The sequence below is a fragment of the Acromyrmex echinatior genome, chromosome 12 (assembly GCF_024713525.1).
Source record: "Acromyrmex echinatior isolate Ae372 chromosome 12, ASM2471352v2, whole genome shotgun sequence".
In the NCBI taxonomy this organism is placed as follows: Eukaryota; Metazoa; Arthropoda; class Insecta; order Hymenoptera; family Formicidae; genus Acromyrmex; species Acromyrmex echinatior.
The window spans coordinates 4,793,422-4,808,767 of record NC_141863.1 but is presented as its reverse complement, the minus strand read 5'-3'; the positions used below and the strand labels follow the sequence as shown (position 1 = coordinate 4,808,767).

The 15,346-nt window shown below is 34.5% G+C and overlaps 1 protein-coding gene and 1 long non-coding RNA gene across 9 annotated transcripts in view; both read left to right on the top strand.

Moving 5' to 3' along the window:
* Window positions 1-15,346, top strand: part of LOC105149603 (phosphatase and actin regulator 2) — a 289,109-nt gene that overhangs the window by 44,880 nt on the left and 228,883 nt on the right. For 6 of the 8 annotated variants that reach the window (XM_087412170.1, XM_087412167.1, XM_087412166.1 and 3 more), the window contains exon 1: window positions 5,376-6,346. The exons of the other annotated variants lie outside the window; for them this stretch is intronic. In XM_087412170.1, the coding sequence (XP_087268296.1) occupies window positions 6,034-6,346 (313 nt within the window). In that variant the 5' untranslated portion in view covers window positions 5,376-6,033. Of the gene's footprint in view, window positions 1-5,375; window positions 6,347-15,346 lie in introns of those variants that run through there. 8 annotated transcript variants of the gene reach the window in all.
* Window positions 69-5,459, top strand: LOC147907756 (uncharacterized). The gene is made up of 2 exons (XR_015547028.1): window positions 69-2,037; window positions 5,229-5,459. It is a non-coding gene; the product is annotated as an uncharacterized LOC147907756 (long non-coding RNA).

Sequence of the window (15,346 nt, the reverse complement as noted above, 5' to 3'; positions counted from 1 at the left end):
GAATTCTTACTTATTGTATGTATATAGTCACAAGTATATATATATATATATATATATATATATAATATATATATATATACATATATATATATATATTTAACATTAACAAAGTGAACTTATAATATATTTAAAGATTATAAATATTACGAAAAGTTTTATATTATGTTTATGGTCGGTTTTTAACACAAGAAATATTTTTAATTAATTTGTAATTATAATGTTGCTTTAATTCGTGTTTGTAGATATATAAAAAAATTTTTTTTATACTAAAATTTCACATGATATTTTATATTCTCTTAATAATATTCATAATTTTCGAAAATGTTGAAAATGAAAAAATCCATTAGTTATTTTCGAATTATTTAATTCCTAGACCGGTATTCATAGTCGATTCTTATCTTTAGGATCGTCTTAAGTAATCTTAAAATGATCATAAACTAACATAAATCAATCAGAGAGTCTTAGCATTTCCTAACATTACTTAAGATGGTCTCGAAATAAGAACCGACTATGAATATTTGCCCTAAATCTTGAGATAAATAGATAAAAAGAATATGGATCCGATATCTTTTGATCTATAGCAAAAGCCCATTAAAATCAGTGCTAGATAATTTCAACGGTATTATCTACAGAAATTTTAAAATTCACCTATGTATACTTACATATAAAAAATTTTAGAAAAAATATAACAAATTTTCTCAAAATTCTTTTCTGAAAATGTTCCTAATTGCTATAAAAAAAAATAAATCTCTTTAAAAAGAAAAATTTTCTTAAAAAGTATACTCGTACAGAAATTGTAGAAAATTGTGAAATTTATGTAAAAATTCTGAAAAACCGTATGAAGAATTCCGAGAGAAATTTTCATTAGAGACAGCTTAAAATACGATAAGGACCGTACCGTCCGAGTTTTTCACATAGTCGCGATCGTTAGCGTCCCGGGTGTGATACGAGATGTAACGCACGACAAGCCTGGACAAGCCGGCGTGCGAGCGGTGCGAGCAACACGTTAATTGGGCGAGAGTTACGGCAAACGTACTATAAACCTTCTCCGTACCCCTCATTGCGTCTCATCGTCAACCCAGATCTTCGGCCGGACTCGGTTCGGCGCGGCAGAGCCGGCTGCTGCCGTCAGTGCCGTCGCCGTCTCGTGCTCGCTGGCGGTTGTTCCGGACACGAGAAGGCGCTTCGGTCGCATGGCCGCCCTCAGTACTCGCGAGCCTCGCTCGGTGTGTGTTTCGTGGTGTGCTTGTCGTCGCTGTGACTGTCGTTCCCAGTTCTCCTCGGCCGTCTGTCCCGCATGTCGGCCGTTCTCAGCGACGCTCGTAATTAATTCCGTTCGCGAAATCCGTCCCGCCTGAATGCAACGGCTGTCTCATCGCGATCCCTCCGCCGTCGCGGACAATAATCTCTCGTTCTCTCTCTCTCTCTCTCACTTCTCTTTCTCTTTCACTCTCGCGTGGACAGGAGGAGGAAGAGGCGGCGGTAGCGGCGGTAGCGACGGCGGCGGCGGCGGCGGCGGCGTCGTCCGTTGAGTTCGTGTCGCTCGGGCGGCGCGTATCCGTGTGTCAGTGTGCGTGAACAGTGCGTGGTGTATACAGCAGCAGCATCATCGGTGCCGTCGACGACGAGGAAGATCGCTAGGGATCGCCATCACTCCGGTTTCCACAGACGTTTCCTTCCCATCCGCGTGGACTCCTCGCGGCGGCGGCGACGGTGGTGGGGAATTTTTCACATTTGGAGTTCGGAGTACTACGCGCGCCGCTCCCCCGTGTGTTTACGATCGTTGCGTCCTCTCTATCGCTGTCTCGCTCTCCTCTCACCTGCGCTCCTCGCTCGCCTGGCGCGCGGACAGGTGTCGCGTGGAAGCCGAACGTAGGAGAGAGCCGACGCCTGGTTCCGATCTCTGTGATATTAAACGTCGGGTGGCCCTTCGCCGGTGGTCACGACGGCTCTTCCTCGAAATCCTGCCGAGATAAAACGAGCCCTCCACTGCCCGTGTCGTCGTCGTCGTCTTTCATCGTCGACGACTGCCAAAGAGTACGTATTTTCCACGGTAAACGAAATCATCTCGCGCAGCAGTTCCGCGTCCTTCCTCGTCGCCGTATCCATTCTTTCGTTACGTTCGTCCGTGTGTCTGCCGCGTGTATATATATATATATATATATGTGTGTACGTGTGTGTGTGTGTGTGTGTGTGTACGTGTGTGTGTGTGTGTGTGTGTGTGTGTGTGTGTGTGTGTGTGTGAGAGCACGAGGCGAGGAAAATTGTTTACGCCTACGACAGTTACAACATGCCCTCGTATCGCGGATGACGGTTGTCCTTGGAGGTTAGTCAGTCGGTCGTGCGAGCAGTGAATGGACGCTTCTTTACGACGTGAGACGCTCTCCGAACGACGACGTTTCCTTGCGTTCGGTGGGAAAATTGTTCCGTGAATAAAAAAAGTCGCGATTGTAACGGTCGTGTTAAACGCACACGAGCGTCCAATAAACGTTGCTGTCGGTGGAAATTTCCGATCGCACTCGTTAGAATCGTTCTGCGACGGAGTTAGATTCTTTGACGGAGTGCAGTTAATGATCTGTTGAATGTCGTAGGAAAAGACGGACAGATCTTGCGAAAGAGAGAAAATTTGTTTTTCTTCGTATCGAAGTGACTTATTTCTGTGCGAGCGATCTTCCGACGCCGGGGCGTGGTTAATTAGTTAAACTTGATAATCGAAACGGTTTGTTAGTTTCAAGTGTGTTAATATAATTGTAAAGAAGGATGCAACTTTTTTCACTTTGTTTTATTTCGATATTTTTCATGGAAACCGAAATTATCATAATAATGACGCTCGAGGAAAAATTGGGATGTTGAAATAAAATTAAAATCCTCATTCGCATCTTTACATTAATTGTAAGAGAAAAATGTGCTAAACTTTGATAAATAATTATTTGAATTAATATAACATTGATTTACAGAAAATAAATATTTGCTAAATGAAAAATGTAATAGTTAAAAAATATAATCCAATTAATACTTCTTGGACCAAATAAATATATATATAAATATATATTTGATAAGTATTCAACTAGCACTATTTAATCAAATATTTATTAAAATTTAGTACATTCTTTTCTCAGTGTATAAAATCGCTGTCAGTTATACTTCAGTCCTTTACAAAAACTAATTTAGAGTTGTAGATCCAACTATGAATTAATTTTTAAATTGAACTAACTGACAGCGTCTAACTGACAGCGATTTCGTAACTACGTGAATAGGATTTTATTCTTTATTTCAACATTTCTTTGAGAGTAGCGTCATTATTATAATAATTTTCAGTTTTATAAAGAAAGATAAGAAATATAAAATCTAAACATAATGGGATCTCTGAATGAAACGGTCGCAAAGAAGTGAAAGTTGTATCCTCCTTTACATGAACATTTTGTTTGATTCTAGTTCCTTTTTTTATTCCTTTTGAATTTTAGGTTCAGACTAATTATAATTATGCTTTTAAACGTAATAATATGATATATTTTACGTAAACAGATTTTTATATTTATGAAATAACATTATATAAATTAGGACTTTATTTCAATGCAGTTTATTTAAAAATAATACAATGGAGTGGAACTAATAATCTGTTGAATATCGTAGAAAAAGTAACAGGATGTACTGAGAGAAAAATGTACTAAATTTTAATAAATATTTATTTGAATAGTTCTAGTTTGAATATTTACTAAATATTAATATATGTTTATTTGATACGAGAATCATTAATTTAATTTATTGTTTTTTTTTTATTTAGCAAATTGTCTGTTGTAAATAAATATTATATTAGTACTATTTAAATAATTATTTTATTACTTATTGAACCAATTATTTATTAAATTTTAATAGATTTTTTCTCTCTTACTGAATATATATAAATTTGTGCTTTATTTTAATATAATTTAATTAAAGATGACAGGAGCACGTATATACGTATATTTATTTATATTAACGTTAAACAATAAGTGACTAAAAGACGAATCGATTTCTATTTTCACACTTCCATGCGCTAAATAAAATTATTTATCCCATTTCACGTTTTTCGCGTTTCATTAAAATGTCCAGCCGACTGGTCCTTCGAAATAATTTTATCGTTCATAAATCTGTCCGTAAATCAAGCTGAAGTAATTAAATATCGATGACCGGCATTTCATATCATGTCGGAAAGCAGGCGTTTCGATATTCTCCGCAAAATACGGAACAGTACGATCCAATCTATCGCCGGATGCGCCGCGAGCCTCAGAAAATTCTTTTCATTTCCGTCGAGCTGCGCATAGAAAATTTTCTCCAGCCTTGATCCGCATCTCATAAAATTCTCGGGCGAGATAAGGACTCGGTCGATGGAGAATTAGGGAAGAAAGGATAGAACGAAGGAAACAAATTCTTTTTGCGGTTCGTCATGAAACGTATCGATCTTCTGATTTACTAGTTTGTTAATTTTTCCATTTACTTTAGTCGCTTCTAAAGTAATATAAATTATCACAGGCTCTCACACACACACACCATTAACCCTTCATTACTTGTTTATTTGGGTATCCAGAATATACTCCAGCTTATAAAATTGTTTCACAATTAAAAAGAAATTTTACACTTATCTTTATCTGAAGGATAGAATATTATCTGCATGGAAAAGACAAGTTTATTTATTTACAAAAATGGATACAGATCCGAAAATAATTTTGCTGGACCATTCAAATAATTATATAAGATTATATACACTTAAACAGGTTATTAGAACGTCAAAACTTTTTGCAATATTATCATCAAGTTTAAGCGTCTTATATATAATTATTTTGGTCCAGTTATTAAAATTATTTTTATAGATCTAAATTTTTAAATACATCAGTAAAATTATTCTTTCCATGTGAAGAATAGAATGTATTATTAGATACAGAATAAATTTTTATTTAATTATAAATTGTCAAAGAGAATAATAAAAATTAAGATGTAATTAATTACAAGGTCAAAAAACCTAACGCGAGTAATGTAGAGTTAATAATTATGGCATTTTCGTCATTTATTTTAACAGAATCAAAATTTAATCTGCATAAAAAGTTGATCTTTGAACGTTATAATCAGCATGTTTTTAAAAAAGATCTAACTTGTTGTATAATCATCGGTTGCCTGCGAGCGGATACAATGCGTGCTATTCATGACGACCGGGGCAGTGGCTTAACTTTTCCTCATTCGTTAATGCGCAGGGACGCGATTCTCCTCCAGTCATCAACGTCGTCAGTCACTCTCACGGTTCTCCGTACGAGTTATTTTCCATGGTATACGTGCCAATCGTGTGTGGAATTCCTTTGTAAATAGCCAACGATTCTCCATGAAGCCAGTTTCGATTTAAATGACTTTTCGTACGTCCGTCTACTCTGAATCCTGTGCCATAATCTCGATAAGAATAAAGTCGCCTTTCGCATCAAGAAAAGAAATCTCTCTGTCTGGAAGAAGACGGTGCAAGATAATTGACTCGACGTCTGTAATCAAGGCTGGCGATAACGAGTGCGTCATTCGTTCGATATATAATAATAACAACAACCACGCGGTTAAACGAAGCTCGAGAGATCACGCTCCAACTCAACGTACAAGTTTACAAGTGGAGGCTGAAACATCTCTCGGAATAAATATTGTCTCTTTGTCGCTCCGCGATGTTCAGATGAACGCACGCCCGGGAATAATCGATAATTCTCGATAGTTGATCGAGAACGACGATTGGGTGATCCCGAGGTATCTCGAGGATCATTATCGTCGTCACGGGATCGCGTGAGGAGAAGAGCTTGAGCACGTGGGAGCCGCGCGAATCTCATCGTCGGAGCCGTGGAGCCGCGAACGAGAAGTGGTGAACGACGACGACGCGAGCCGCCGATCCCACGAGCAGGTGCACACCGGGATGCGCGCCGCGTTGACAGGGACCACCCGGTAGCTCCGTTGCCGGCATTCGTAGCGATCCTCAGCCCGTGGCGCCGAAAGAGACGGGGTCGCTGCAAGGATCGGGCCCCGAGCGCGATGTCCATACGCGTGAGTGGCGTCTACCTGGTGCCTACCAGCCCGGGCAATGACAACGGCGGCAATGACAAGACCGGCGTGGACGGCAGTTTGCATCATCAACAGCAGCACCATCATCATCACCACCATCATTCGACGACGAAAACGGTGACGATCGTGACGGCGCCGCAGCGCAGTAATAGTTTGGATTACCTCAACTTCGAGGAGAAGAGACAGATCATCGCGTCGTCTTTGTCTCTGAGTGACTTTTTGGCGCATGGACCGGCGGCAGCTGCGGCTGCCGCCAAGGAGGTGGCGGCGAACACGGTGATCGGTGAGTCTTTCTTCGCAATTAGTGAACGTATCGACTTTTGAGGGCGTTCGCGTAACGAAAAGTCGCGTAATCATTCATGCTGTGCGTGCGGCTATATTAATCTTTAAAATTTAAATAGATAGATAGTTTACAGGGTGATAACAAAATTTGATCACAAAGAGTTTTGTCTCTATTAAATTAATAACTGTTATTTAACGATTTAAAAGTTGATTTATAGCATTTGCTGTGATTTTTTTTAATCCTTTATTTTAACGACAAATAATGTTCAGCTTATTACCTGGGTAATGATTTGATAAACATTCAAATCTTTGTCGAAGATGTGATTTTTGGTCACGTAAAAATACGCAAAAAGATGTATTGTAAGTTTAACTACATATAACGTATAATATGCTTGTAAAAAATATAATTATAAAATAAATTTTTTTTTAGATGAAACATCTCGAAAAATCTTTAGTTTTATAATTATATGTTTATAGTGTACAATATCTTATAGTTAAATTTACATTATATTTTTTTGGTGACGGAGGAGTGTAAAAATTCTTCTGGACATTTGGGTGCTTTTTATTTTCCTTTTCTAAAACAAGATTTTAAAGAAAACTATATCTGAGTGCTGCAATCTCATCTATCTACTTAGAGATTAATAATGTAGAAGGATGAACTATGAAATAATTGACGTGATCATTTTCTTTGCAGATAATTAGGTACTCGCTCTTGTCAATAACGCTTCGAGAAGAAATTAATAATCTTAGAGAATTATTACTAGAATATAATTTCTAGCAACTATCATTAGCAATTAATGATGATTTCCATGTATAAAATTAAAGAATAGCGTTATGTAAAGAGATGTTAGTGTAATTATATTGAAGAGCATTCCTGTCATTGGTTGCTTCATGTGTTAGTTAGATGGATTGAACAATCAGATAAGGTATTCTTTTCGATCCAGTTTTGTGATATTCCATTATAATATGAACATTTGCATTTCTCTATGGTCATGTTAAATCTGCCACGTTTTGTTTCTATCCTATGATAATGATATTGGAGATAATTATCGTGTTAAGGCTTTGCACTGCGCATCGAATTTATATTTTAACGAACGCAAACTTGGAATATTTAAATATTATTGCGTTATAAATGTGTATATTCCAATAATAGATTATTCTAAAATAATGCTCATATTTTACTGCGTTTAATTACAATTAAAGCATATATAAATATCTATAATTTAACATAATAACAGTTTAACGTAATTTTCTTTCTGGAAAATTAAAAAATTTCTAAAATAAAATTTTTAAAAGGGGAGGGGATTTAATCTTTTCCCGATATCTTATACATCATATACTGACTCATTGTCAGTTTTATCAATGGGAGCGCAAACATGAAGTTCGCAAAAACCACGCAGTGAGCGTTTTCAATGAACTTCAAAGCGAACTTTATCGCTCCATGCCACTCGATCGATTCTTACGCAAGTCTGCACTTTATCGCTTCGATCCATAGCACCAATTGTGTCCAAATAAACTAACGAGTATTATGGCATAAATAGAGTCTCCTATACTGAGAGAATAGTTGGTTGGTTGTTATTTGTTATCATAATTATATGATAATTAGAAACTTCATTTTTATAATTATGTTACTATAATAATTCTAGCAATGAATATATATAATTATATTTATAGTTTTATATTAAAAAATATGTAATTGGTATCGAAAACGACTACAAATTGTAATCATACTTTGTATATACATATGTATTTTTTTTGTATATAGAACCATGAATATAATTATATTATCACTAACTCTACAGCAGTAACTACTACAAAAATGGAATTCTTACATACAAAAAAATAAATTCTTGTTTTGTGTACATAATAATGAATCTTTCTAAAATTTGTAATAAATATTTTAAAGTTATTATCAAGAAGATATTCTTTGTTAAAGATAATTTTTACTTATAAGAAAGAAAGTAAATGGAGTAATTACTTTTCTTAGCAATAGAATGATATTTTTATGTACATACATATACGTGATAAATTTCGATAGGGAAGTTTCGATAAAGGGTCGTCAGCATTCATGGCGAGAGGGTTAACAGGTGATGACGAGGCGCATCCGCCGCCACCGCGTTTCGATTACCTAGACGATAATTGCCGGCGATTCGTTTCCACTGTCGACGATTGCGTGATTTACGAGTGACGCGAGAGGCTGAGAATCGGTATAGGCGCCGACGCCATCATCAGTCGTGTGCGATCCCGGCTTCATCTTCAGGCCGGTGCGGCCAGAATGTTGAAGCAGCAGTGAATTGAGGTAATCGACACGGGCGAAGGGTAAAGCACATCGAGAGAAAAGAGTGTAAGCGGGGGCGATAGTCCAGCAAGGAGGACGAAGGGAACAGACGGAGGTAGAAACGTGAGGCGCGCGTTGTACGCAAGGTGGAAAGCTACCTTGCCGTCTCACTTCAATTCCGAGTCAAGGAACTCCGGTAGCGAGAGGCACCGCCTTGTAAACAAACCTCGCGTGCGTAGCGTGCGTGGCATGCGTGCGTACGGTGCATCGACCACCTACACGGTGTCCCAGGCGAAATGGTCAATATCGTTAGGGAGGCGATAGCGAACTTAAACACTGAGATATTCTTCTCCTTAAACATCCTATATATCCGAGAATTTTCCTATATATCCTCCTTTCTCTCTGGGATTCTCGTCTATCTCGCGAGGTCGTCGGTCGTTGTGGGTAAAAAGGGACAAAGGGAGGCGTTACAGCATGGCGCCACCGGTAGTCTGCTTTTCCTTTCTCTTCTCTTTCCCGTGTGTGTGTACGCGAATGCACTGCCCTTATTATCTCATAGAGATAATGTTTTATCCGTAACCCTTTGGAAACAATGCGGGAAATCGCGAAGAGGGAATGGAGGATAGAGAAGGAAGTACTGTATAATTTTACTATATAATACTGTATAAAATTAATACTTGACATACATTTATTGAAGAAGATTAAAATATTATTAAAATATTATCATAAATATGGAAAATTACGTATGCATAATAGAAAATATCATTATAGACAATGCTTTGGCTAATGATTCCATTATCCTATAATTATTATTAATCCAAGTTTGTACAATATAATACGCTTCACGTTTATACATTTGTATCATGCAGGAAGCTAATAGCAATAAATCTCTGCATCGGCTCTCCCAATATCTCAATCCTTAATACGATCCTATTACGATGTTACTGCAGCCGATAAGAAACGCGTGTGATTTTTTTCAGGCCAGAGCTGTCAGATCAAATATTATCATACGGTTTCGAGATCAATATTTGCTTCCTCCATTAGGCGAGATAATTAATCGATAATAGTAAAGTTTAATGAACTTGTAAAAGTATCAGTCATTCGCTGATGTTACGCAAAATGGAGTATAAATAATTACATTTCGAGAATAGAAGCTAAAAATATAATTGTATTTTGTTATAATTCTTTCTACAACTTGATATAAAAGATTATTATACAAAATAGACTAATGAGATGATCAAACATCATCATTAATATATTAATCTAATTAATATGTTAATTCAAATAGAAATTATTTAAATTATAAAAATCAAGAGAAATTTAAAAGCTTAAATTTATTGAAAGCTTCAATAAAAGATTTTTTATTCTCTATTTAAAAAATTATTAGGTGTTGGAATTAATTCGTAGCGTTTTACAAGTGATGGGAAGTACTTTCATTAATGTATTTTTTAATGCTCATGTGAAATAAATAACATTCTTTCATTAAAAAACGCTACGAATTAATTCCAACACCTAATATTTTTACAGTTACAATTATACCGTGAAAATTAGGCAAAATATACCAAGCAAGTTAAAACATTTGTTTTTCTATTTAGAAGAATTTATAACTACATATTCTATAATAATTCCATTCATGTGTAGCTGAATTTTCTTTTTTGTTGTAACTTATTGTTAAGATTTTTTCCAAACTCTTACAAATTCAGTTTCCTCGACTGGATTTTAATTGGTCTTTCGAGCATGACAGACACGCGTCTAAGCCCTTTCACCTTTTTTTTTTGCTTCTCCACTGAGAATTTCCTCGAGGCGCATCGCTGCGTGCTTCGCGACTGAGTATCAACGGCGACCGCGCCTATACTGCATTGTAGCTGAATCACGTGCTCATTCCACAGCGTGATGATCAATCATTCCCGTACATTTGATACACGACACGATTTGATAACTACGGAGAAAAGAAACTCGATAATCGAGACGTTGGTTTTTGTCTACAGCTCTTTCATAGCTGAATGTACTGTAAAGCAAATTCAACGTAAATGTTGCACGTAGAGAGAGCGTGATTCTGCTCTTTAATAACTGATTAAAGTTGTTCCTATATCCATTATTAAAATCCATTATTAAACCAACGTTTCATGAACCTTGCAGTTTATTTCATTAAGGTGAGAAGCAGTAGCCTGATATTGAGTTGCTTCTCCGAAAGATTTCCTTTATATAATATTGTGTATGGTGTCCTGTTTTAAACAGATTGCTTCCCTTTATATACTCTCTAAATTCTTTGAAGTGCAATTTCACAAGAGTGAAAATTGAACCAATTTTGGAAGAGTAGCTCAATTTTCAATCTTCAAGAGTGAAATTTCACTCTTTAAAGTGACAATTCACTTTAAAAGTTTTAGAGAGTACATTGTTTAAAATGGCATATATAAAGAAGATCCTTCGGAGGAGTAGCTCAGTATCAAATTGCTCTTCACCCTGTTGAAGTGATGTAACCCTATAATGTTTACGAAATGTTTATGTTAAAGTAATGGATCTGAACACGAAGATAATCAGCGAAATGCATAGCTTCTGTATGGAAAATACTCGTGGAAGTCTCAAAAATGTTGAATGATTAAATTTTCCTTTTTATACCATAGTCAGTATCAGAATCTAGAAAGAGACTGGGAACGAATTAAATTGCAAACGTAATTAGTCGGCGTTGGTAAAACCGGTCCTTGATTCGCTGTATCATTAAATCATTTAATTAGCACGCCACGAAATAATAACTGCAATAGATATATTACGCAATGCTTGTAATCGTCCATACTCGAGCGAATGGGAGAAAAAGGCGCGGGATAGCATTGCCGATGCTGTAATGGGTGCAGAATGCAGACGTAATGTGGCAACGTTGCGCGGAAATCATTCATTGAGTAGAGAGTCACACTTGGTCGGTCGACGACTGGTTGATCGGCTTGGATAAGAATGGCGGAACTTTGGCGAAGGGTTCTCCAACGATAACAAGAGACCCGAGTTCGGGCAATCCCAATGTCTGCGATGTGTCTTGGAGGGCTCAAAGAAAACCCTAAATCCCCATAAAACTTTGTTCAAACAACTGGAGTGCCATTTCTCTCTCATGGAATTTACGTTAGAATTGTTTACTAAAGCATATTTCCATTGTAATAAAAATAAATATAATTTAATACAGTTCTACAGCTGTATTAAATTATATTTATTTTTATTATATTGTTTTAAATACTACAAATTAATAATAGAATCGACATATTTATAAAAAAATTTTAGTAAGTTTATATAATTTATAAATTAAATATGCAGGATGCTTTATGTGACAAATCATATAAGAATAATGTTTTTATTTATGTTTTTTTTGCATCGTGACCTACTTGATCTTATCGCTTATTCTATAATTAGATATTTCATTTTATATCTCTCCGTTATAGATTATTTATTATACTAACTTAAGAAGAAATTGTTACTTATAGAAAATTCATCGTTCAATTTTGCCTATACAGTATATAGACTTCTCCACGGCGATAAGCTTGTTTAAGCAAAATTTATCTTTTATAAGTTGCGGTCTCTTTTAATCCAGTATTGATGATTAATGAGCACATTTAAGTTGTTGTTGTCTGACGAATGGCTTTGATTTGATTGTATACTCTCTTTATATTGATATTGTATACTCTCTAAAACTTTTAGAATGAGATTCCATTCCATAGAATTTAAACGAAGTAATCAATAATCAGTTTGAAAATGCACTCGAGGCTAATGCGATTTTATATCAGTTGATGTTTATTTATTCAAGTAATGTTCCTTATGTAACTCTTATATAATTCATTTTCTACAATCTACGCGAGATTAATTGGTGATACGTAAATGTAAACTTCGTATGTCATATAAAAATGAGTGTAGTTAAGCTTTCAGTGTGTAATTTTTTTCGAGTAAAGACGAGAGAAGAATTTTCTCTATGGACTACGTATGATTGGTGAAATGTTCAGTTAATTATTCTACAAATATGAGAGTTATTTTTCCTTAGTCCCATCTATTCATGGAATATCATTAATTTTATTGAATTTTTACCATTTCTCTTGCAAATATCTCTCTCATGAATAAGGAACTTTTATTCAATTAATCGATTCTTTTAATAAAGTGCTATGTCATTAATAACTTGCACCTTTATTAACGGGTATAGATTGAAGAGAGTTGACAAGACTGCGAATTTCGTGGAAATAAAAATTTTAGAGAAAATATTTAAAAAAATTTTTGTAGTCTAATAATTTTGCTCTTATATAAGTTTCATGGTGAAGAGCTAATTACTGGTTAAAATTCGTTTTCAAATTGCCTACGGTTTTCTTTTCAATCTATAAGAAATTATCCTTTGATAATATTTATATTGAAGAAAAAATTCCGATACTAGTGCTAGATTGAAGCGTCTAAACGCAAATTATTTTTGTTAGGCAGAAATATGCGGTGCATGTTATCGTTAGTTCAAGGTTTGAGCTGTAGACATATTTATCTGTTAGTTAATTATTTAACCGCGCACATTTTTTCTTCTTCAAGTTGTAAGAATAGCGTTTCTTTGCGTAACGTTGGCGCTCGCGTGATTGCTGCGCTGCAGAAGAAATTGTGACTCATAGAAGATTCATCGTCTAATTTTGCCCGTATACAGAGGCAGACAAGCTTCTCTACGATGAAAAGCTTGTTCGAGCAAAATTCATCTTTTTTAAGTTGCCCGCACTCTCTTTTAATCTATCAGTATTTAATCGATGATCGAACAGAAGCAATTAACTCTGACTGAGGTAATATTTTTCGTAAGTTTTTTACACTTTTTCTAAATTAATTTAGGGGGAGGGGATTGGTAGCGTTTCAGATTGATTGTGTTGAAAGTCCGAAAGTTATCGGCGTTCAATCTTATTTAAAATAAAATAAAAAAATGAATATATATATTGTATTATTCGAAACATCTATAAACTTTGATAGGCTGGCGTTCTTCGTATTTGATGTATTCGTATGTACGGTCGTTTTAAAGTCTTATTAGAAGCAATTAAGTTGATATTCTGATATATAGCTTTGATTTAATTATTATGTATAAGTAATTAATAATCAGCAAAAACTATATGTGCAAGATTATAAATGCGATTTTATGTTGCATTATTGATTATCAAAAATGATATAACAAGTAAATATCGTCGAAACAATTTTTGGAGTTGTCCTATATATTACTATGTTCGGGTCTGTATTTTAACGTCAGTCTCAGTCCCGCATACCAAGAAAGTCGCCGCGGGCGTATAACTGTACGGCACAAATAACATCTTATCCAGAAAAGCGTACCAAGTAAGCTAAGGGAAAAGTTTGTGGCCGAGATTGAAAGTCGTCTGGCGTTGGACATGTTGAGAAAAGTAACTATGAAGTATGTTATGTGATATATGTTTCATTGGTATGTTTCGTTGGTAGACACCGAGGTAGACATTCAGTTCGATTTACGTATCGAAACAAGAACGAAAAATTTTCCTTACAAATTTAAAATAAATTATCAGATAGATTCTATTAATATATTAATTGAAAAGACAAAATTGTAAATGTCTTCTATGTCTTCTGTCTATGTCCATCATGTAATGAAGATTATAAAATTATAAAAAGAATAATATTTTAAATTAACACAAGAATAATATTTTAAATTAACATTCGTATGCGAAAAAATATTAAAGAAGTTTGATATTAATTATTTATTAATTATTAATGAATTTTGATTTCTGTATGATTTAATGTATATGATAGGCTTGGCTATAAGTATAAAATATCTTTAATTTAAATCAATTGAAAAAAATAATCTTACTTTTTGTCTAAAATGTTTAGTATTTTTTACTATAAGCGAATGATAAATAATTATGAAGCTCCACTTTTATAGTTATTATAGTTACTATAATTCACAGTTAATTTCGGCGTCAGCTATATATTTTGTTAGTATAGTACTATAAATATATTTATTAATATTACAAACTAATAACAATAAAAATGAAGTTCCCAATTATAATGATTTTACCGTGTAATTATAATCACAAATATTTTTCTCTTATTGTAATAATTTTAAATTTAAATTTGAAATAAGTAGGTTGATTTATTTCTAGTCTAATTAGAGTTAATTTAGAAAAATCATGTAACAAATACAAGTTCATTATATGTATGTGTATTGAATAAGGAAAAGATTTCTATTTTCATTCAAGTTTCTTGATATTTAATAATATTCATAAGCAAATTTCTGCAATATATTTTTTTAGTTTTATAAATTGCGCGCCGATTTTATTCTTATTTATTATTATTCAGATTAAAACGCAATTGCAAAATTGAAGTGGAAAAATTAATATCTCAAATTAGATTGATTCTCAATTTAATAACGATGCTAATAATCTATCTTAAAGATCTGCAAAGAACTCTCAATTTATTGAATTTTCTTGAAAATAACCGGATTAATAAAATTAAAGGAAAACTAATAAAATATGAAAATTGTTACAAAAGTAAATATTATTTTTTAATAAAACTGTTTTCAATTTATTTTTTGTTAGATATAGAACGTTTACGTCAATTTGTGGAGATGTTTTATACTTTTGGCTTAAAACCGTAGGAATTGCTATGAAATGTTGATCGTAATAACCGTAGCAACTGCAGATCTCTCTATCCTAATTTCGCTCGAGGTCAAACTCGTTACATCTCGTGATTTAACAAGCAATCACCCTCGTATGA